Below are 21,155 nucleotides of genomic sequence, written 5' to 3' on the forward strand. Positions count from 1 at the left end.
GCACTGGACCCCAAACCCACTAGTATGGGGCCTCACTTCAGCTTCCTCATGCAACCACCCTCCCTTGTGTATATAAAACCTCATATTTGAAGTAAAGTTGAAATATAAAAAGAAAGTATGTCATAAGATATCCAGAAGTATTCTTTGTTTTAGGCTGAGGGTGACAAGAGACCCAAAGGCAAGATTCCCTCTTTGACCCCCTCCATTTCTTGATCATCTTATTTCTTAAAAGTCCTATTCGCTTTCTGCTGGAGTCCTCTGGTTATGCAAAAGTTGGGAAGGAAGGCGCTATGGAGGAGTCAGGCAGCCCAGTTATAAGACACTTCAGCAGGACCCTACCGCTATTTTGGGTAGTAGAAGAGTCACCAGGGCTCAGCTCTTCATTACCTGGCATCCAGCATTAATTGCTCGTGCAGTTAAAGGGAACAGCTTGGGGAAAGCCCTGTGTTTCCCCTGGGGTGGGGGACTCCTTCCTTAAGGGGACCATCTGAGTTACATTCTCCTCCTTAAAGCACTGGAGGGAAGAACAAAGCCTTTTCCTTATCAAGGGCAACCCTAAAGCAGAGGACAAGAAATACGGAGAGGGAAAGCAAAGACTTCTGTCTAATCCAGAATGGAGTGATAGAAATAGATAATAAAGGGAAGGGGTCCTTGAAAAAGATTAAGTTCTAGCAGGAGTGCCTCCCACATCACTTGAATGATGAAAAACTAATTACCAGAAAAAATGAGGACGTTCCTAATAGGGAAGCCCTAGACTGAGAATAATCAGATGGCTCCTCATTACATCATAAAGGCCAAGTTATGATGTCACCACAGAGCACCCTCTCTTCAGTATGTGTTGTGGGCAAAGCCAGACATGCTGAAGGGTAGAGTCAGCATGAGGAGCACAAAGAGAGGTAGGTGGGGTTTTCCAAGGGTTCTCTCTATGGCTTATAGCCTAGTGTCTCTGTGGCCCTGAGCTCTGCAGACCTCTCACATCTTGGTGGTAGGTTTGTCTGAACTCTTGCTTTCACATACAAACACCTTCAATGCAGCTTTTGCTATGCCAATCTATCCCAAATCCTCAACACTTGCAGCTCTGACTAATCGGCCTTCTCCCTCCCTCCAGCTCTGGTATTAGGAGACGGCACAGAATGCTGGAGTATCGTTCCCCTAAATGGCACAGAAACGCACCATATCCATTTGGTTGGTCCCAGGTAGACCTAGGTTTTTTCGTACCTGAAGCATACAACTTTTGGAGCCCCTTTTTAGGAAAATAAGTACAAAATTACAAATACAGAATCAGGCACAAAAGTGAATATTTGTTTTGAAATAAGAAGAGATATCAACAAAGTACAATTTTTAAAACGCTGTGAAAAAGTTACCTGCCTGACAAACCTATGTGTTTTTTTCCTACAATATTTTGGTTGCATGCTCTTTGATAGCCTTTTCATATTATGATTATATATGTTTTCTATAAAGAGTAAGAAAGGTAACAGTCTTCTGGCATGATTGATCACATTTTTAAAATTCTTGATAATTTAGAAAAATTTCACCTTCACATCTTGTAAGTGATAATGTCACATAAATTTTTAGGATTTTTGTCAAACTTGGAAAAACCTGTATCAAATTTCTTTATTATATGTGGTATAAGATTTTGGAGTCTTTCAAATTTGCAATGATTAATGTCATAAGCACTTTGAATTGGTGACATTAGTAGTATTCCTGAAAGCTATATATATATTAGTTTGATAAGGCTACTATAACAAAATATCACAGACTGGGTGACTTGAGCAACAGAAATTTAATTTCTCAATTCTGGAAGCTAGAAGTTCAAGATCAAAGTGTCAGGAAAGTTGCTTTCATTCTGAGTCCTCTCTCCTTGGCTTGTAGACAGCCGTCTTCTCCCTATGCCTTCACGTGGTCTTTCCTCTGTTCACACACACATCTGTGTCCAAATTTCCTCTTATAAGGATATCAGGCCGGGCGCGGTGGCTCACGCCTGTGATCCTAGCACTTTGGGAGGCTGAGGCTGGAGGATGGCTCAAGGTCAGGAGTTCGAGACCAGCCTGAACAAGAGGGAGACTCCGTCTCTACTAAAAAAAATAGAAAGAAATGATCTGGACAGCTAAAAATAATAAAAAGGGGAAAAGAGGATATCAGTCATATTGTATTAGAACCCACCCTAGAAACCTGATTTTAACTTATTACCTCTTTAAAGACCTTATCTCCAAATACAGTTATATTCTAAAGTGTACTGGGGGTTAAGACTTTAACATTGAATGTTGGGAGTATGGGGGGACATAGTTCAGTCCATAACACCATACCTACACAGGGATAATTTATTCACAGAATTAACTGCAAACCACATAGGTATACTTTCTAAACCCACACTAAATGTATCCCCAAGTCAACTTCCTTAGCCAATCCCCAAATGTCCATGGCCTCTCCACTGCTACCTGACAAAAGGGGAAATGTGATGGAAAAGTCAGAAAGGAAAGAAACATCAACCTTAACCAGTTACAGTTTAAATATATTTTTTCAAATTTTACAGAAACCTACGATCCAGTTAACTAACACCTTGCTGGGCCTCCTCCACTGCCTTTGAAGCGGTCTGTGCAAGGGAGAGCCCTGAAACTTCAGGGTCCTTAGCTATAGAGTAAATGTGCCTCTGGTCAGCCCTGCTAATTCAGCAATGCAAAGGGAGAGAAAGTTTTCACCGAAGATGGAGCATTAACATTTCTATATTGAGGATGGCATGAGTCTCCATTCTTTAGCACTGGTTCCTCGAAGAGCTCAGAGGGTTATTGTCCTGCTAAAGGTGGGACTCTCCCTTTATATTGTCAGCCTTGACCTCTCCCTCTCACCTTAACTTCCCCTCCCCTGTCCACTCCATCTTCTAAAACTATAGAGGGAAACCCACATGGAAGGAGAAGGCTTCAGCCCATACTCTAGAATTGGAGCAGGAGAGTTTCTTCTCCTTTCCTTGGATTCCCCCTTTTCCTAAATCTGTCTTCATTCTTCCCCCAGTTCCTGACTCTTGGGAATGAGTGCCTTTCTGAGACAAGAAAGGTGACTGAGTCGTCCACCTTTTGTAATTCCAAGCCCAGGATCAGGGACACCCGAAATGACTCACTGAACCCTCCAGGATCAGGTGTTTAGTTCCCACAGACAGTTCTTGCCTGGCTTTCCAGACGAACAAGCATGAATTCTTCCCAGTCAATGCAGTCTCATTAATTGCTTGGATTATGAGGGAATGGCCTCTCTCTCCACTGGCAACTGAGGGCTGCTGCCGCCTAAAATATTTCACTTTTCCCTTCCTTCATTACACACAAACCAATGGGCCATTGTAATGGTCATGATTTAGGAGGTTTATAAAATACCATCAGCCTTAGCTCAAACCCTGAAGGATCAAAAGTTTCTAAGCTTAACGCTGAGTATATATGTCTTTCCATTGTTTACTCCTATGATGTTTTTGCCAGATGTTAGTTTGAAGGATGTTGAGACTGGCTCTTAGGAGTTGAGATTGTTACTAAATGTAATGAGAGAGGGGGGAGACATGGGGAAAATACAAGGCTAGCAACTGAAAATAGGGCTCAGCACTGAAATAGAGATAGTTAAGATGTTTGGCAATCTTGAAAGAGCTCTAGACCTTAGAGTGTAGCAATGAAAAATAAAAAGTAGGAGTTATGATGATTGGTTTGTGGGTATGTAAGGAAAGGGAATGATGAAGTCTGAGAATACAGGGCAAAGTCTAAAATTGTTTTATAAACTATTGTAGCTATATAAGCTACGTGATCCAAATATGCAAGAAGAGACTTTTTCAAAGACCAAAATGAGAAGAGTCATTTCAGAAAGTATTGTGCCCAAATTTTAATTAGAAGATAGAGAATCCTAAATATACAAATTTTGGCCCAGATCCTCACAGTATGTTGGATACTGCTTTGGAGGAAAGTCCATTTTACTGTTATCGTTTTTTTTTTTTTTTTAATTAAAACAATTTTTTTTTTTTAAGGGACAGGGCAGAGGCTATGTTGCCCAGGCTGGCTTCAAACTCCTGGGCTCAAGCGATCCTCCTCCCCACCTACCCCAGCCCCACAGCCTTCATCCCTTTCTTGACAGCGAAAACTAAGGTCCCTGTATTAGGCAGAGCTCCAGGTCCTCTTTACTAGGGCGGGGAGTCTAGTAGGTCCCAACGAGGTGACTGCTCCAGCACTTCGTCTATGAGAACATCTATCTGGTGCCAGTTTGACCCGGGAAGAGGCCAAAGGCGCCGGGCTCCTGAGATCCTCGCCTTCCGGGTGACAAGACTTCTGATCCATCTCGAGAACAAGTTCCCGGTTGCTTTAGGCGCATCGTTACAGCTGACGCTGCTGGTGCCGATTGGGCTCTCGCTTGGGAAGGCGCAGTTTGTATAAGGCTGAGGCGGGGACTCTGAAAAGGTCTTCCTGGAGGGCTTCCTTCAGGAGGAAACAAATGAGTTGCTGGAGGTCCAGACACTTCAGCAAAGTGCTGTGTCTCTCCTTGGGGAATTTCGGAAGGAACAGGGTCCGGCGTACTGCAAAGGTCTGGTGCCAATAGGTCGAGGGTAGTGGGAGGTACCATTCACGGCAACTTGGCCCCGGGGGACATCTTCCCCTGCCCCACGCAGCCAATAGATGACCCCAGCTGAGGCCCACGCAGCCAATAACCGGCTTCGGCCAAGACCCACGCAGCCAATGGCCGGCCCAAAGCGTTTCCCCGGTGCCTGCCTGCCTGCGTCCACCAATCAGGATTCGGGCCACCTTGGCACCGCCCCTGGACGCCCGCCCCACCCATCCGCCCCGCCTCCAACTCGCTCGAGCAGGGCTGGGCTGGCGGGAGCGCTGTCGGGGGCTGGGGGGGCAGTCCTGGTCTCGGCCGCGCGGGTGGGCTCGGAGCAGGCCGCACCGGGCAGCAACCCCACTACCACCCGGAGGCCCCCTGCCCTCTTCCCCCTTTCCCCCCCGGCCCATGGTGCGAGGCTGGGAGCCGCCGCCCGGGCCAGACCGCGGTGAGTGATCCCCAGCCCCTTGGACTTCCCCTCCGTGCCAGTGTACGATCTCCGATCTCCAGAGCCCCATCCCCGCTCTGAGGGGAGGAGAATTCTGGGTTCGAAGTCACCCGGTTCTCTCTCTTTTCTCCTCCGGACTTTTCGGTTCCCTGTTGGAACTGGGGGGAGGGAGGGTGAGTGGCTGTGTAGGGAGGAGGAGGGGAAGGTCGGGTTGGGGCGCCCTTGGCGAGGGGAGGATTGAGATTCGCTTGCCTCCTGGGGCTCATCGCCCCAAGTGCAGCAACTTTTTGTTGCCTGACCCAGTTCAGAGCCTTCTAGTCTGCCTGTGAAATGGAGGATAGGAGAAACGTTTCCTTCCCAGGCCTCCCCCCCCCATCTCTGCCCCACTCCCTTCACTACCTTCTGGCGACCTCAACACACCTACAGAACCTGGCCTTACTTCTGGGGAGTAGTGGCCTTTGGGAACGAAAGGTTTAGAAGAAACTGCCCCTTCTGTCTCCCATACCCCGTCATACTCAGAAAATCAACCAGGAAATTGAGAACCCAAGTCCTCAGAGGTTCCTGGTGTTGCGTCCTAATCTGAGACTTCTAAACTGAAAGAAGACTCAAGCTGAGACCTGTTTGGTAATGTGGGCCCAGATCGGAAGATCTTTTTTATCATGTGAACCTCCTCACCATACATTTGAAGCCCTTTTATATTATGTGATTAGGATAGGTAGACGGCAGTAATTGAAAAAGCCAAAGTTAGGGACTTTAAAAATAACGCATACCTATCTGAAACATTATAATTAAAAGTATGTTCATTTCACCAATCCTTTGGTGTAGTGGTGAGACTTTTTGTGTGTGTAAGTCTGCTGACTGGAGTTCCCAATTGTCTTTCTAGTATTAACTACACAAGGGAGTCTCAAACCTGGCTGCACCCTGAGAACTTTTTAAAACTATGAATGCCTGGGCCCTAGTCCAGATGAATTAAATCAGAATGGGGAGGAGGATGGCCTGATTTTTAAGTTTCCGAGGTAATTCGGAAAGTGTGCAGTCTTAAGATGAGAGCTACTCAAGACACTTGATCATCTATGATTTCCGTTTGGGGTTCTTTAAAATGAAGTGAGAATTTAGACACTTTTGAAGCAATCTAAGTGCAAAATACTTTTTGAGATTTCTCATTCCCACCCCTAAGTCTTTTCCAGTTGTCTTGCCCACACCCAACTCAAAACAGTTTTTGTATACTCTCCTTTGTATCATGTCTCTCCAAAGCATTTGACTTAGTTTTCATAGGGACACTTTTTAATGCAGTAATTTTTCATAGGTTTATGTGACGTTTAATTATATAGATACAGAAAAACCGTGGGATACTCGGGTTTGGAATCACACAAAACTGGCCCAAGCACACAGGACAACTGAATTAAGCAGATGATTTTGGCAAACTAGAGGGTAGCCTACTAACCTCTAGTATCCAGTACACTGTGGGTATGGGTCATGTAATTCAGTGGGTCAATTAAGCCAGGCTCCTGGCCCAGTTGAGCACCCATCCCTTCCGCTCTTTCCAATTAAGATCATGATTACCCTGTCCCATCTAGACTTATTCGAATTCTCAAGTCTTCCGTCCACTCTTTCTGTTCCTTCACATCAAGCTGTTTGTTCATGTTTAAGCAATTACCACCATTACGTTTATAAATTGGGAAGATATAAGGCAGAGGTTCTTAACCTACTTTTTTGGCAGTCAGTAAATCCCGAGTTCATTGTGTAAGTGTGAATGTTTGTGTGTGGGGGGAGAGTCATAACTTTCTGAGGGTCTTTAACTTTTATCTGATTCTCAAAGAGGTTCATGATCCAAAAAGTTAAGAAGCATCTAAGTTGAATATAACTAAAATTCCTTAAGGCCCTTAAAACTGTATCACCAAACACAGGCAGTAGTACTTCAAATTTTTAAATAAAGATTTAAGGAATCAGCAGGATTATATCTAGTCTCCCACTTTAAACATAAACCTAGGTTCAAGCCTAAAGTTCTAAAGTCCTCTTTTTTCTAGGACTGTGTAAACACTGAAACTGGAAGTTTAAGGCAGCCCATTCTCTGCCATCCCCCGAGGGATATGGGAAAGAAGCATGTTATACTGACTATATTTTTATTAGTGACTTTAAGTAGGAGGAGGGCATATCTGGCATATGCTAAATATGGATATATAGGGATACAAATTTAGTAATTATTCAGAATGGATGCTCACCACCATCACTACTACCTCTGCCCTAGGACTCCTTACTTCTCCAGCTTTGATTCCCTTCTTTTTTTACCTAATCCAAAATGGAGACACAAGAACACAAGACACTAGTATCTTCATTACAGTTTTGATTACCACAGGGTTTATCCTACTTGTTACAATTCTCATGAGCCACTCTGGCTGTAGTTCTCTCTAGTTCAGTTCAAAGCCAGATTCTTCCAGGGAAGTACCAGTTATACAGCTGTGCCTTGATTTAAGCCACCATTCTGTTTCAGGAAGTTTTCCATGACTTGTGTTTTGTGTAAGTGAAAACTGGATGTATACAGTACACCAAATATGTCATTTGCAGTTTTGCATGTTACACTGAAATATCAAGCTGATGCTGAGAATCTGAAGGATGTCAAACCATATGAATGAAAGCAAAGTGCTTCCTTGTAGGCTTATAGCTGTGCCTGCCTTATATTTCCATCTGGCAGTCTTCACCCTCATATTGGACTGCTTTATTCCTTATGGTACATTTTCCTCATATATGAAGTGTTATTGTATCTTTATATAACAGGACAAATGAGGTTGAGTAGATGTCAAGTGTTGCCATCATAAAGTATTCTCCAGCGTGGATTTGGTGGTGTTCCTCGTGAACCACAGTTTCTAAATGGTGGTTTAGCACCTGGCCATGCAAGCAGTGCCTCACAGGCCACTCAGCAGTGTACGGGATGAACCTGGGAGGGGAAAGGTGGAATGATCACATTGGAAATTGATGTAGCAATCAAAAAGGGTCCAAATTTTTTATACAATTCTCTGAAAGCAGTGGTTTTCATACATTTTTAAGGCAGCAAAATCCATTCTGAAATTGTATCCAAACCCCAAAATATAAAAAGTATAAAATCATAGCCAGGCATGGTGGCTCATGCTTGTGATAATCCTAGCACTTTGGAAGGCTGAGGCGGGTGGATTGCTTGAGCTTAGGAGTTTGAGACCAGCCTGAGCAAGAGCAAGACCCCGTCTCTACTAAAAACAGAAAAAAAATTAGCTAGACAATTAAAAACAGAAACAAAAAATTAGCCAGGTGTGTGGCTCGCGCCTGTAGTTCCAGCTACTTGGGAGGCTGAGGCAGGAGGATCGCTTGAGCCCAGGAGTTTGAGGTTGCTGTGAGCTAGGCTGACGCCATGGCACTCTAGCCCGGGCAACAGAGTAAGACTCTGTCTCAAAAAAAAAAAAAAAGTATAAAATCATAGATAGCCTGGTTTCTTCCACTGCTAGCTAGAATTACAGCTCCGCAAAACCAGATTGAAAACAGTGACTTTAACACATTAACTGCCACATACGCTAGTTTTGAGCCCGGGGCCTTGTGAAACAATGTAACTCACACATCTCTTTACTTTGGGAGCCACAAGAACTATTTTTCAAGTTGCATAAAACTCATACATAGAAAACAATAAAAAACAAATTTTTCATTAAATTAGAAATGACTGCTTTCGTTTTTAAAGTTTTTATTCTATTTTTGTAATAAAACACTGTGGTCCCAGGGAAACATTTTTTTTTCTAGTGTGGCAGTCAATGTGTTAGCAGGGGTCCCCAACATATGGTGAGTTATATAATTATTTCATCATAGATTACAATGTAATAATAATAGAAATATAGTGCACAATAAATGTAATGCGCTTGAATCATCCCAAAACCATCCCCCCATTCCTGGTCCAAGGAATAACTGTCCTCCATGAAAACGGTCCCTGGTGCCAAAAAGGTTGGGGACTGCTTTTTAAAGGATTCAGTCTTTGCTCTACTTCCCCCATTGTCTAGGAGGAGCATTACCTTATATCAGAATCATTCCATAAAGCTCAAGTAATAATGATTGCTATTTATTGAGCCTTTACTTTGTTCTAGGCATAATGTCAAGTGCATTTTTGCATTTTTTTATTTAGTCAACTTGCTAGGTGGGTGCTTTTCTTTCTGCTAAGGCTTAGAGAAGTTAAATAACTTGCCCAAGGACAAGCAGCATTCTAGAAAGTGGTGGAGCTACAATTAATCTCTAATCTGCCTCAACCAGGACTTCTAACAGCTGCTTTATGCCCTGCCTGTGCATAATACCTAGCACATAGTAGGTGCTTGGTAAAAATATATAACTGTTTACATACACTCAGCACTGTCTCCATTTTTTACACATGAGGAAACTGAGGCTCATATAATTTCAGTCATTTTTGCCTGAGATTCACATAGCTGGTAAGTGGCAGAACTGGGATTCAAACTCACAGGTTGGCCTTACTCAAGAATTCATATTTCTACCCACCATGCTATGCTGCTTCCATTTACCCTTTTAAGGCATTCTTCAAGATGCGTTGCTTTTAGGATCTGCATGGCCTTCCATTTGTTAGGTTTGCTTGTTAAAAGACAATGGTGATGTGCATTAAAATGCTTCTGAATTTCTTTTAATTTTTTTTTTTTTTTGAGACAGGTTCTTGTTCTGTCACCCAGGCTGGAGTGCAGTAGCATAATCATAGCAAACTGCAACCTCTAACTCCTCGGCTCAAGTGATCTTTCACCTCAGCCTCCCATGTAGCTAGGACTACAAGTGCGTGCCACCATGCCTGGCTAATTTTTCTTTTAAGTTTTTGTAGAGATGTGGTTTCATCTGTTGCCCAGGCTGGTCTTGAACTCCCGGCCTCAAGTGATCCTCCAACTCAGCCTCACAAAGTGTTAGGATTACAGGCATGAGCCACTGCACCACTGTGTCCAGCCCACTTCTGAATTTTTTAATCATAGTGTAAAATTCCTGATATTTCATTGCTCTAAATTTATGGATTTGACATTTATTTTCTCAATTCATGTAGTATTTACATATTAATAGAAATCCTATCCTTATCAAATCATTAGTAATATTTATAAACACAGATGGGATTCCCGTAAGAGTTAAGGGTGACAGATGTGTTAAAGGGTCTTTAATGCCCACATAGGGAGCTGAATTAAAATTGTCTACAGAATATTCTGGGAAATAACTTGAACAGGTATTTCAGGGATGGAGCACAGTCAGGGGCTATCCCTGCAGTCCCCACACCCATAACCGTGGAGCAGCGGTGCTGCTGGGTAGCTTGCAGAGCTGGTTACAATTTCTAATGAGCCCATCCACCTGGTCTTGAGAAAGCTGTGCTGAAAAGATAAGAGCAGGAGGCCTTCTGCCCTCTGTGGAGGGGGCTGTTAGTGTCTGAGGGAGCTCTCTGGGCTCCCTGGAGAGAGGCTAGTTGTTGGAAAAGACAAAGGCTGGGGGAGGGAATAACCTTTGTTCCCAGGCAGACTTGGGGGAGGAAACATTCCCTTCTCCGCTTTCACATGACCTAAACCCAGGGGGAGTGAGCCTCATTTATCCCAGATCCTTGACCCATATCTCCCATCCTACTGAGAGAAGGAAAAAATACAGCTATCGGTTTTGTGCTTAGGGTTTAAAGGTACTATCATTCCCCTCCCCCAGCGCTCCACCACCAAGAAGAGAAAGAAAGGGGGTTGGGGGTTGGGCAGAGGACAGTGCTGTCCTACCTTCCAGATATTCACTGGTTGTGTTCCCAACCTATCTCTCCATAATTCTAAAGATAATCATAAATTGTTAAGAGTTAAAGGATTAGTAACAAACTAGGCACAGTGACACATGCCTGTAATCCCAGCTACTTGGGAGGCTGAGGCAGGAGGATCACTTAAGCCCAGGAATTAGAAGTTGCAGTGAGCTATAATGGCACTATTGCACTCCAGCCTGGGTGACAGAGCAAGACCTTGTTGTCTCCAAAAGAAAGAAAATGAAAGAGTAACAGTTCTGAGATGATTGTTCCTCTTGTTTTTGAGGTTGAGTCTTCATTTTTTGATTCTTGTCCCTTGAATTTAGAGGGTGAGAGTTAGGGGACAGCTTCCAGAAGTGAGTTTGAATTGGAATGATAAAGACTATATAAGGATTAGTTTTCCTTCTTAACCTTTAAAGACAGATTTTTTGACTTGGTGACAACACTCACTAGCCATGTGACTTGGAGTAATTTAACTTCTATGAATTTTAGTTTTTTCATACCTAAAACAGGAATGATAGCAGGCTCTGATGACTTCACAAGGTTATGAAAATTAAATGAGGAATTGTTGAAGCACTTTAAAAACAATACAACACAAAACAAAAAGAAATTGGTTTCGGTGTCCAACAGTTACTTTGGTAGAAATTGAATGATGTGCCAAAAGAAGAGCCCCAGTGATTGAGCTGTTTCTCTTCTTATTACAGCTATCTCTGAAGGGCACAAATCAGAAAGCACCATGCCTCCTAATAAGGAGGCCAGCAGTCTTAATAGCTCACCAGCGGGGCTCATCTGCCTCCCTCCAATCTCTGAGGAGCTACAGCTTGTGTGGACCCAAGCAGCCCAGACCAGTGAGCTAGATGGCAATGAACACTTGCTACAAACCTTCAGCTACTTTCCCTATCCCAGCCTAGCAGACATTGCCCTTCTCTGCCTACGTTATGGGCTACAGATGGAGAAAGTCAAGACTTGGTTCATGGCCCAGCGCCTCCGCTGTGGCATTAGCTGGTCATCAGAAGAAATAGAAGAGACTCGAGCCCGAGTGGTCTACCACCGAGACCAACTTCATTTCAAATCCCTTCTATCTTTTACTCACCATGCAGGGCGGCCCCCAGAGGAGGTGCCTCCTTCTCCAATGCCACCTCAAGAACAAGCTGGTCTTGGAATAGGTCCTCTGACTCTTAGTGAGCCTACCCAGATGAAAGGATTGAAGGTAGAGCCTGAGGAGTCCTCTCATTTACCACCACTGCCACTGAGTCACCAGAAAGCAAAGGATCCCCTGATGACAACGGGCAGTGGAGCATTCCCCCAGCAACCAGATTTTTGGCAGGATCATCAAAGCAGTGGCCACTCTAAGGAGCAGGCAGGCAGGGGTCCCAACCAGTCACATGGCATAGGTGCTGCTTCCTGGAACCACTCCAAAGCTGTCCACCAGTCATGTGCTCGGGATAAGCCCCCACCAATCTCATTACTTGCCAGTAGTTGTAAGGAGGAGTCAGCACCTAGTATGACTCCTTCTTCTTCCTCTACCTCTTCTTCCTCTTTCCAGGTACTGGCTAATGGAGCTACTGCCACCTCTAAACCCCTCCAGCCACAAGGCTGTATTCCACAGTCTCTGTCACCCAATGAACAGGCACTACCCCCACAGCTGGAGCCAGCCTGGCCCCAAAGGCTACGGCACAACTCAGTACCAGGTAGGGTTGGCCCTGCAGAGTATTTTTCCTCAGATACCCAGCGCCAGCGAAAGACCAAGCGCAAAACCAAAGAGCAGCTGGCTATCCTCAAATCCTTTTTTTTACAATGTCAATGGGCACGGCGTGAGGATTACCATAAATTGGAACAGATCACGGGTTTACCTCGGCCTGAGATCATTCAGTGGTTTGGTGACACACGCTATGCTTTGAAGCATGGGCAACTAAAATGGTTTCGGGACAACACAGTTCCTGGTGCCCCTGGTTTCCAAGACCCAGCAATTCCCACACCATCACCGTCAACCCGCTCCTTGAATGAATGGGCTGAGACACCACCTCTGCCGATCCCTCCACCCCCACCAGATATACAGCCCTTGGAGAGGTACTGGGCAGCCCACCAACAGCTACGGGAAACTGATATCCCTCAACTCAGTAAGGCATCAAGGCTTAGCACCCAGCAGGTACTGGATTGGTTTGACTCTCGACTACCTGAGCCAGCTGAGGTGGTAGTTTGTCTAGATGAAGAAGAGGAAGAGGAGGAGGAAGAACTGCCAGATGATGAGGAAGAAGAGGAGGAGGAGGAGGAAGATGATGACGATGCTGACGTGATCATACAAGACTGAGTGGGGGGCTAGGGGAGGGGAGATCTATTACTAAAAGATGAACCAACTTATTAACTGTTGAAACAAAGAAACCACATTTTTAAAAATTACCTTATGGCAAAGAACTAAAAAGCTTTGTGTTCTTCAGGGTAGATGATGGGGATATAGTGAGGGTGGACCAGGGAAGATGATGATAGGATGCAAAGTTAAGGCTGGGAGTGGATCAGCAGAAATCCAGGCCTGTAGTCTTAATGTGAAGAGCGCTAAGGATCTGGGCAAACTATGGGCTGGGATGGCTCTTGCTCTCCTCACATCCACTGTTCTTTTCCCTCAGTGTATTACAGAGAGGCCAGACCTTGGCCCCACATCTACAGAAGGAATTGAAAGGAGGAACAAAGAATTCTGATTCACTTGATGATGCCAGTGCATCCCCAATCCCACCATTTTCCCTGGGATATAAGGCTGCCTTGCACCCCTTCTTATCTGAGCACAAGTCTATGCATAATGCAACTTGGAATCTCAATGTGTCCCAGTCTCATCACAAATACTTCCTCTTCCTCATACCAGCTTGACTTTATATATTTCACCTGCTTCATTATTGAACCACACCTGAAGCAAAATGTTTTCATGTCTGCTACTGGGACCACTTTGCCTTGTATTTTTTTTTTTTAATTTTTTTTTTAAATCCCCACACTGTTCACTGTTTGTCTCAGGGTAAATCTTCCCCACAGAGCTTGTGAACAAGTTTTAATAATTAGGTGGAGAATAATTTAGACTGGATATTTATTGGAGGTGGGAATTAGGGGAGATGTCCTTTTAAAAAGTAGAATTATGTTACAGAGGGGTAGAGGAGAGGGAATGGTTTCTCCTGGTCGAAGGGCAGTGGAGGTAGGTTCTAGGCTTGGTTTTACAAACCTGACACTATCACCTGTCCAGCTGACAGAGACTAATTTTTCATCTTTTTGCTGTCAATCTGTGTCCAGAAAAGAGATTTTCCCCTCTCTTTATAGGATCTGTCTTGGGGACAGAGGGACCATGGTCTTTAACTGAATTAATTATTGATGTTTTAGAATGGTTTTCATCAGTTGGGGTCAGATATAAAGCAAATAAATATCATCAATGGGTTAACCATAAAAGCATGGAAGCCCCAAATTGCTAAAACAATAATAAAAAGGCCAAAAAAAAAAACTGGTTCTTTTTCCTCCATTTTGCCACTTCCTATGGTTTAGGAAACTAATGGAGCCAAATCGATTAACATTCTGATTTAGTATACTTTTTATTTATTTTTTGAAAGGTCAGGGCTTATTGGGTTAAGTTAAAAGAAGAACAAAAACTGTACAAGGCAGTAGGTCAGCATTTATGACCAGGCAGATTGTTTCCCAGCAATCAAATGATTAAAATTCCTGAAGCTTCATGTGTGACCAGGGATACAACAGTCTTGGAGATAACTCTGCTTGCTACAGCATAGGCTCTTGGGCAAAAAAGAAAATGTCTAGAAATGCCTTTAAAAATAAATTCAGACTACCAGAAAGGGCAGCAGGATCCTAGTTCAGATATAAGATCATTCCTAAGAACTAATTTATTTCTGGCAGATGCCTACTATGTTTATGTTTTTCCAATATTTTTGCTAAAGGCCTTCCTGTGAATGGCCCACCTATTTAATTCCTCATTTCTACCTTTTAGTGCCCAGAGTAAAATAAATGTTTGATTTCAGTGGTAGTGTTCTTTGCCTATTCCACCATTCTGGAGTTTGTAATGGCAATAGAATTGCAGTAACAATAAAAGGGCATCTTTATTTTATTATCTGTACACTTTGGTAAGCTGAAAGTCAGTGTCTCCACTTGTTATTTTGACAGAAAGGAAAATCAACATATTTAATAGTAACTAGGCATAGAAGAAACTATAGGCAAATAGAAAAAGTATAATAAATTAGAACAAGAAACAGAGTTGTTGGTTGTTGACATTGGCAATGGGACAATATATCCAAAGCTAAAAAATGAAATCCAGAAATGAAACATAGTTGATGAGTATATTATCCTTCCCCCAACCTCCCCCACTCCCAAGCATGACACCAAGAATTATTTTTACAATCTTTGTTTCAAATTGTAGGAGATGAGGGGAGCTACATGGTGTTTTGGGAAAGATATAAACATCTTCCTGAAGCACTAGCCTTACATAAGACCTGACTACTTCCCTGGGAGGTAATACAGGGTAAATAAACATCCAGAGAGAATAAGGTACAGAGTAAAACCAGGGAATAAAAAGGGGTACATTATTCAAGGCTATCACCCCTGATGGGTACTAGATGCTATAGTCCATCCTTCAGCAGTATGTATAGATCAGACCTTGAAGAGGTCTATCTGGAAGTGGTCCATGCTTCACTCCCCCTGGCTAAGCCCATCTGCCTCTGTTGTTGGTAGAGAGTCTGCAGCAGAAGACAGGAAGGTAGATATGGATGTTTATAAAAACAAAATGGGCAAGTCCCTCTCAAGCCATTATATGAAGTTAACCACCGCTGTTGCTAGTTTTCCCCATTGCATGATAACTAACTTTTCCAAACTGAAATTTGATATATTTAGTGCAAAGGCTTTATTGTTACTTATGAAACTCTCTAGAGCATTTCAGTTGTTTGTGGTGATAATGAGGTTGACTATTTGAAAATCAAACTATTTTGGAAGGTCTGGAATATATGACTATCATACCCAGAGATGATTACCAGGGAGGCAGAATTCTTATGCCTCTGGGGAAATGGCACTTTCTTCAATAACTGGTTTTTTAAACTTTCACATTTAAAAAAAATACATAGAATAGTATAATGAACTTACATACCCATCACCCAACTTCAACAAATAACTCATGGCCAAGCTTTTATTTCTACTTTTTCACTACCCCTCTCTACTAAATTGTACTAAAGCAAAACCCAGATATCATTTATTTTCCTGTCCATAAATATTTCAGTATGTATTTACAAAAGATAAAAGCTATTTTTAGAAGTATAATCAATATCATACCTAAAATAATCCCAACATTAACAATTATTTAATATCAAATGTCCAATAGATATTTGATTTTCCTCAACTGTCTCGTAAATGGTTTTTTTAATACCTTGTTTAAAGCAAGATCCAATTAGGGGCCATATATTTGTGGATGGTTTATAGATCATTTTTTATCTGTAGGTTAATCTCTCCATTTGTGAGAATCTTAGGGAGGGATATTATTTCCCCAGTGCTGGCTCTTAAGGCTCAGACCTTAATTTCTTGCTGATAAAATAAAGGGCATTTTGGAATATTTGCTGATGAAATAAAGGGCATTTTTGGGAGCAAAACATATATTCACTTTAGTATGAAGGAACTGTCCCTGGGTCATGAGGATATTGGAGTGGAAAAAGGGTCCTGAATATCCTCAATACCCAAGCCAAAAAGTTAACTTAAAAAGCAAGACCAGACTTTTTATTTAATAGAGCTCCTTATCAAACCTCTCCTTCTTACCATGCCCTTTTCCTTTTTCTTGCTTGGATCAGAATGATAGTTCCATTAATTTACAAAACATTATTCTAGGCCTAGAGCAGTGGCTCACGCCTGTAATCCTAATACTCTGGGAGGCCAAGTGGGAGGATCACTTGAGGTCAGGAGTTCGAGACCAGCCTCAGCAAGAGCAAGACCCCGTCTCTACTAAAAATAGAAAGAAATTAGCCAGACAACTAAAAATAGAAAAAATTAGTTGGGTGTAGTGTGGCACATGCCTGTAGTCCCAGCTACTCTGGAGGCTGAGGCAGGAGGGTCACTTGAGCCCAGGAGTTTGAGGTTGCTGTGAGCTAGGCTAATGCCACGGCACTCTAGCCCAGACAATAGAGCGAGACTCTGTTTCAAAAATATATATATACATATTATTCTAGCTATCTCTGAAGAAGTAAACATGTTTTTTTCCTAGTTCAAGCAGTACTTCCACTAAAAAGATATGTTCCATTGAAAATACTTTGATGTAGAACTACTGGGATTGCCAGTGTGTCCACGCTTATTTTATCCTGGCCAAGACATCTCAGCTTAAAGCCTTTCACTGCCATATGACTTAATTTTAAAACCCCAAAGCAGGAAGCTAATCTGAAAGGACAGAAACTTTAAAATTGAGACTATTCTGGAAAATTGTGACCATATAATTACCACGGTTGAAACTCATGTCATTTTGCACTAGTTAGATTCCACCATCCCAACACGAGACCAGAATGAAGCATTTGGTATGCAGGCCTAACCGTGTGAGTTTTTATGCACAGTCAAGTTAGACAAACCAGACCTCACCTGCAGGACTGGTAGTTGAAAACCAGGAAGACTCTCTGGTGTGGTTCTGCTCTCCCTCTGACCTGATGGATAGAATGGAATGATGAAAGATAACTTAGTTGGGCAGTTTCTTAGCAGTGATACTTTTGGGTCAGGGAAACTAGGTAGTTCTTAATCAAAGGAACACTACTCAAAAGGGAAAAAACTATTAGCTAAGCAATTTAAGAGGTGGATTACAAAGTCCATTATTTTCCTATGAGGACAGGGTGCTGGCAGAGAATTCTGAGATTTGAGTTTAACTATAAGTGGAAAGATAGGCAATATAAAGATTTAGGTGAGGTATGGAAGATGGCAGCCCCTTACCAAGAGGACTGGTAGCCAAGGTACCTTTACTGAAAAAGATGGGGAAGAGAAAGGATATTGGTTTTATAATCCTCAGAATTGAGCTCACAACATATGCAACAAAGGGACCAAAAAAAGCCAGTTCACCAGCCTGAACATCACAGTGAGACTCCATCTCTGAAAAAATTAGCCAGGCATGGTGGCACATGTCTGTAGTCCCCAGATATTCAGGAGGCTGAGGCAGGAGGATCTCCTGAGCCCAGGAATTTGAAGTTGCAATGAGCTATGATGATGCAACTGCACTCTAGCCTGGGCAACAGAGTGAGACCCTGTCTCAAAAAAAAAAAAAAAAAAAAAGCCAGTTTAATGCTATAGGCAAAGCTTGTAGCTAAATAATAGGACTCAACTCGTGACAAGATGAGTGCTATCCAGGCAAAATTCAGAGCTTCCCTTCACTGTAAAGGAAATCAAATGACTCTTAAAGAATATTAAGGAGCCAAACTGGAGACAGTGCTCTTTGGGGAGCATATCCCAACTTCTTGTCACCTTGAAAATCTTCATTTTAGGCTAGGCACAGTGGCTCATGCCTGTACAATCCCAGCACTTTGGAAGGCCGAGGCCAGAGGATGGCTCGAGGCCAGGAGTTCAAGACCTGCCAGGACAACAAAACAAGACCCCATCTCCACAAAAAATAAAACATTAGCCAGGCGTGGTCGCGTGTGCCTGCAGTCCCAGCTACTTAAGAGGTTACAGTAGGAGGATCACTTGAGCCTAGGAGTTTGAGGCTGCAATGAGCGATGAACTACACCACTGCACTCCAGCCTGGGTGACAGAACAAGACCTTTTCTCTTAAGACAATAGAAAGAAAAGAAAGAAGAAAAGAAAAGAAAAGAAAAAGACCTTCATTTTAATATATGTATCAATGAGTGAAGCTCCACTCCTTTGGGAATGTTATTTAACTTACCAGAATTGTTGGGGGTGAGGACTCTTGTGTGGCCTGAATCCCCATTTAGGGTTGGTCTGAAAGAAAAAATCCCCTGTCCAGAGGAGGCAGATGAAGATCTAAGGAAGGGAAATAAAAGCATCAGCACAGAAAAGGAAAGGTAAAGGTAAAAAGCATATGAAGGGCCTATACATTTAGAACAGAGAGGGAAAAAAATCCCCTGCTTGCAACTGAGAATAAAATGATTCATATGTATATTAAACACAGTGGTATTCAACCTTCTCTTTTGTTTACAGTAAACTTCAGTGATACAGACCAGTGGAGAAGTAATCCCAGGGCTGCTGGCAGAGTGTGAACAGATCCCAAGAGAAAGGAAGCAGAGTGTTACTCACCTATAAGATAGGCTGTGAGTTGAAGCTGGTGAAGGGGTTTCTGAAAAGCATAAAAATGATCCCATGAAATAATCCATGAATTGGAAAAGAGATTTAGGTATACTGGGGCCCAGGGCAAAGTAAATGGGGATCAAAGATTTTTAGTATATACATTAGGCTTGGGAACTAATAGCTCACAAATCACCTAGCAGTATTTGAAAAGGTGCTTTCCTCTCCTTTTCATGAGTCTGTGGACCAGGATCCATCACTGCCTTGATGTGCTTTAATGTATCTGTGCCTTGGCTTCCCATCTAAGATGGAGATTACCAGAAAGAATAGGTATAGACAAATGGTCATTAAATTGGCTAGAAGTGACATCAGCAAAAATGATAGAGCAAAGACCTCCAAAAATTCTCTCCTCCATAAAAGCAATGAGAAAATTGGCAAAATGGTCAGAATCAACTTTTTTAGAACTCTGGAAGCTAATAAAGGGCTTGTAGCAATCTAGAGAATATTTATTCAATACAGAGAAAAATGACAGAAAAAAAGGAAAAAAAAGAATGTTTATTCAAGAAAAACAGCAAACTTTGTGGCATTTTAACTTGCTCTATTTCCATTTCTCCTTCCTAAGCTCCATGGTAGTCTTGAAAACCAATAGGCCACACTCAGAGTGAAAATACTCTGTCAGTCACTGGAGGGAATGGAATGGGGTTAGAGTTCCTTCAAAGTCTCATTCCCAGAAAATTGTCATTATTTGACCTGTCTGGTGGTTCCTTGGAAGACCCCACTTGCAAGGCTATCATAATTTGACTTGACTTGGAATTTACCAGGTTCCAAGGACTTAGAGCTCAGAGTTCACTAAGTGCAGAAAAACCTTTTCCCCAAGAGTGTATGTTGAAAACAATTAGAAGTACTTGTTTAGGCCGGGCACGGTGGCTCACGCCTGTAATCCTTGCACTCTGGGAGGCCGAGGTGGATGGACTGGTTGAGCTCAGGAGTTGGAGACCAGCCTGAGCAAGAGCGAGACCCCGTCTCTACTAAAAATAGAAAGAAATTATCTGGCCAACTAAAATATATATATAGAAAAAAAATTAGCCGGGCATGGTGGCGCATGCCTGTAGTCCCAGCTACTTGGGAGGCTGAGGCAGTAGGATCGCTTAAGCCCAGGAGTTTGAGGTTGCTGTGAGCTAAGCTGACGCCACAGCACTCACTCTAGCCCGGGCAACAAAGCGAAACTCTGTCTCAAAAAAAAAAAAAAGAAATACTTGTTTGGCTACCTAAGGAGATAAATATCAGTTGGGGCAAACAATAGGCTAACCAAAAACCATAAGATCTATATAGAAAACAAATAGCAAAATAATAGAGGTAAGTCCTTCCTTATCTGTAATTACATTAAATGTAAACAGATTAAAGTCTGGCAGAATGGATTAAAAAAACAGGTCCAACTATACAATAATCTATAAGAGACTCACTTTAGATTCAAAGATGCATATAGGTTGAAAGTAGAATGGGAAAAGATATTCCAAGCAAACGGTGAACAAAAGAGTGGCTATACTAGTACCAGTCAAAATAGACTTTAAGACAAAATTGTTACTAGAGCAAAGAAGGGCAATATATAATGATAAAAGGGTCAATCCATCAAAAAGATATAACACTAATATATGCACCTAACAGAGTCCTAAAACACATGAAGCAAAAACTTACAGAATTGAAGAGAAAAATGAGACAATTTAACAATGACAGTTGGAGACTTCAGTACCCCACTTTTAATAATGGACAGAACAACTAGACAGCAGATCAGCAAGGAAACAGAAACAGACACATACCAATTGCACATTATATTTAATATACCAACTAAACTTACTCTATAGAATACTACACCCAACAATAGCACAATATATATTCTTCCCAAGTACACAGGGAGCATTCTCCAGGATAGACCATATGTTAAGCCATAAATTTGAAAATTGTATGTCCAACCACAATGAAATGGAATTCAAAATCAATAACAGGTCCTGGGGTTAGTAATTTATATGGAAAAGAAGAAAAAAGAATAAGTAACAACAAAAAAAAAAAAAGAAAAGAAAGGAAAAACAATAACAGGGCTAGGCACAGTGGCTCATGCCTATAATTCCAGCACTTTGGGAGGCTGACGTAGGAGGATCA

General features: G+C 42.4%; 2 protein-coding genes across 3 annotated transcripts in view; one reads left to right on the top strand and one right to left on the bottom strand.

Annotated features, from left to right (window-relative positions):
* The first annotated feature begins 4,815 nt into the window (after positions 1–4,815).
* HOMEZ (homeobox and leucine zipper encoding) lies at positions 4,816–13,165 on the top strand. Its single transcript, XM_045525520.1, has 2 exons — positions 4,816–5,011; positions 11,474–13,165. Exons 1-2 carry the CDS (start codon positions 4,972–4,974, stop codon positions 13,078–13,080), a joined length of 1,647 nt encoding a protein of 548 aa, XP_045381476.1. The 5' UTR covers positions 4,816–4,971; the 3' UTR covers positions 13,081–13,165.
* Positions 7,070–21,155, bottom strand: part of RNF212B (ring finger protein 212B) — a 36,290-nt gene continuing 22,204 nt past the window's right edge. The window contains exons 12-15 of one of the 2 annotated variants that reach the window (XM_045525538.1): positions 19,011–19,050; positions 18,640–18,737; positions 17,355–17,416; positions 7,070–7,946 (exon numbers count right to left, since the gene is read on the bottom strand). In XM_045525538.1, coding sequence (XP_045381494.1) covers positions 7,926–7,946; positions 17,355–17,416; positions 18,640–18,737; positions 19,011–19,050 — 221 coding nt within the window. In that variant the 3' untranslated portion in view covers positions 7,070–7,925. Of the gene's footprint in view, positions 7,947–15,137; positions 15,485–17,354; positions 17,417–18,639; positions 18,738–19,010; positions 19,051–21,155 lie in introns of those variants that run through there. The other variant, XM_045525528.1, reaches the window with a different exon arrangement.

Source organism: Lemur catta, chromosome 1 (genome assembly GCF_020740605.2).
Source record: "Lemur catta isolate mLemCat1 chromosome 1, mLemCat1.pri, whole genome shotgun sequence".
NCBI classification, from domain to species: Eukaryota; Metazoa; Chordata; class Mammalia; order Primates; family Lemuridae; genus Lemur; species Lemur catta.

Excerpts from the sequence above, each read along its gene's own strand:
- HOMEZ (XM_045525520.1), top strand. The coding sequence starts at position 4,972 with ATGGTGCGAGGCTGGGAGCCGCCGCCCGGGCCAGACCGCG. Across the intron at positions 5,012-11,473 it reads GCCGCCCGGGCCAGACCGCG|CTATCTCTGAAGGGCACAAA; the intron begins GTGAGTGATCCC and ends TTCTTATTACAG.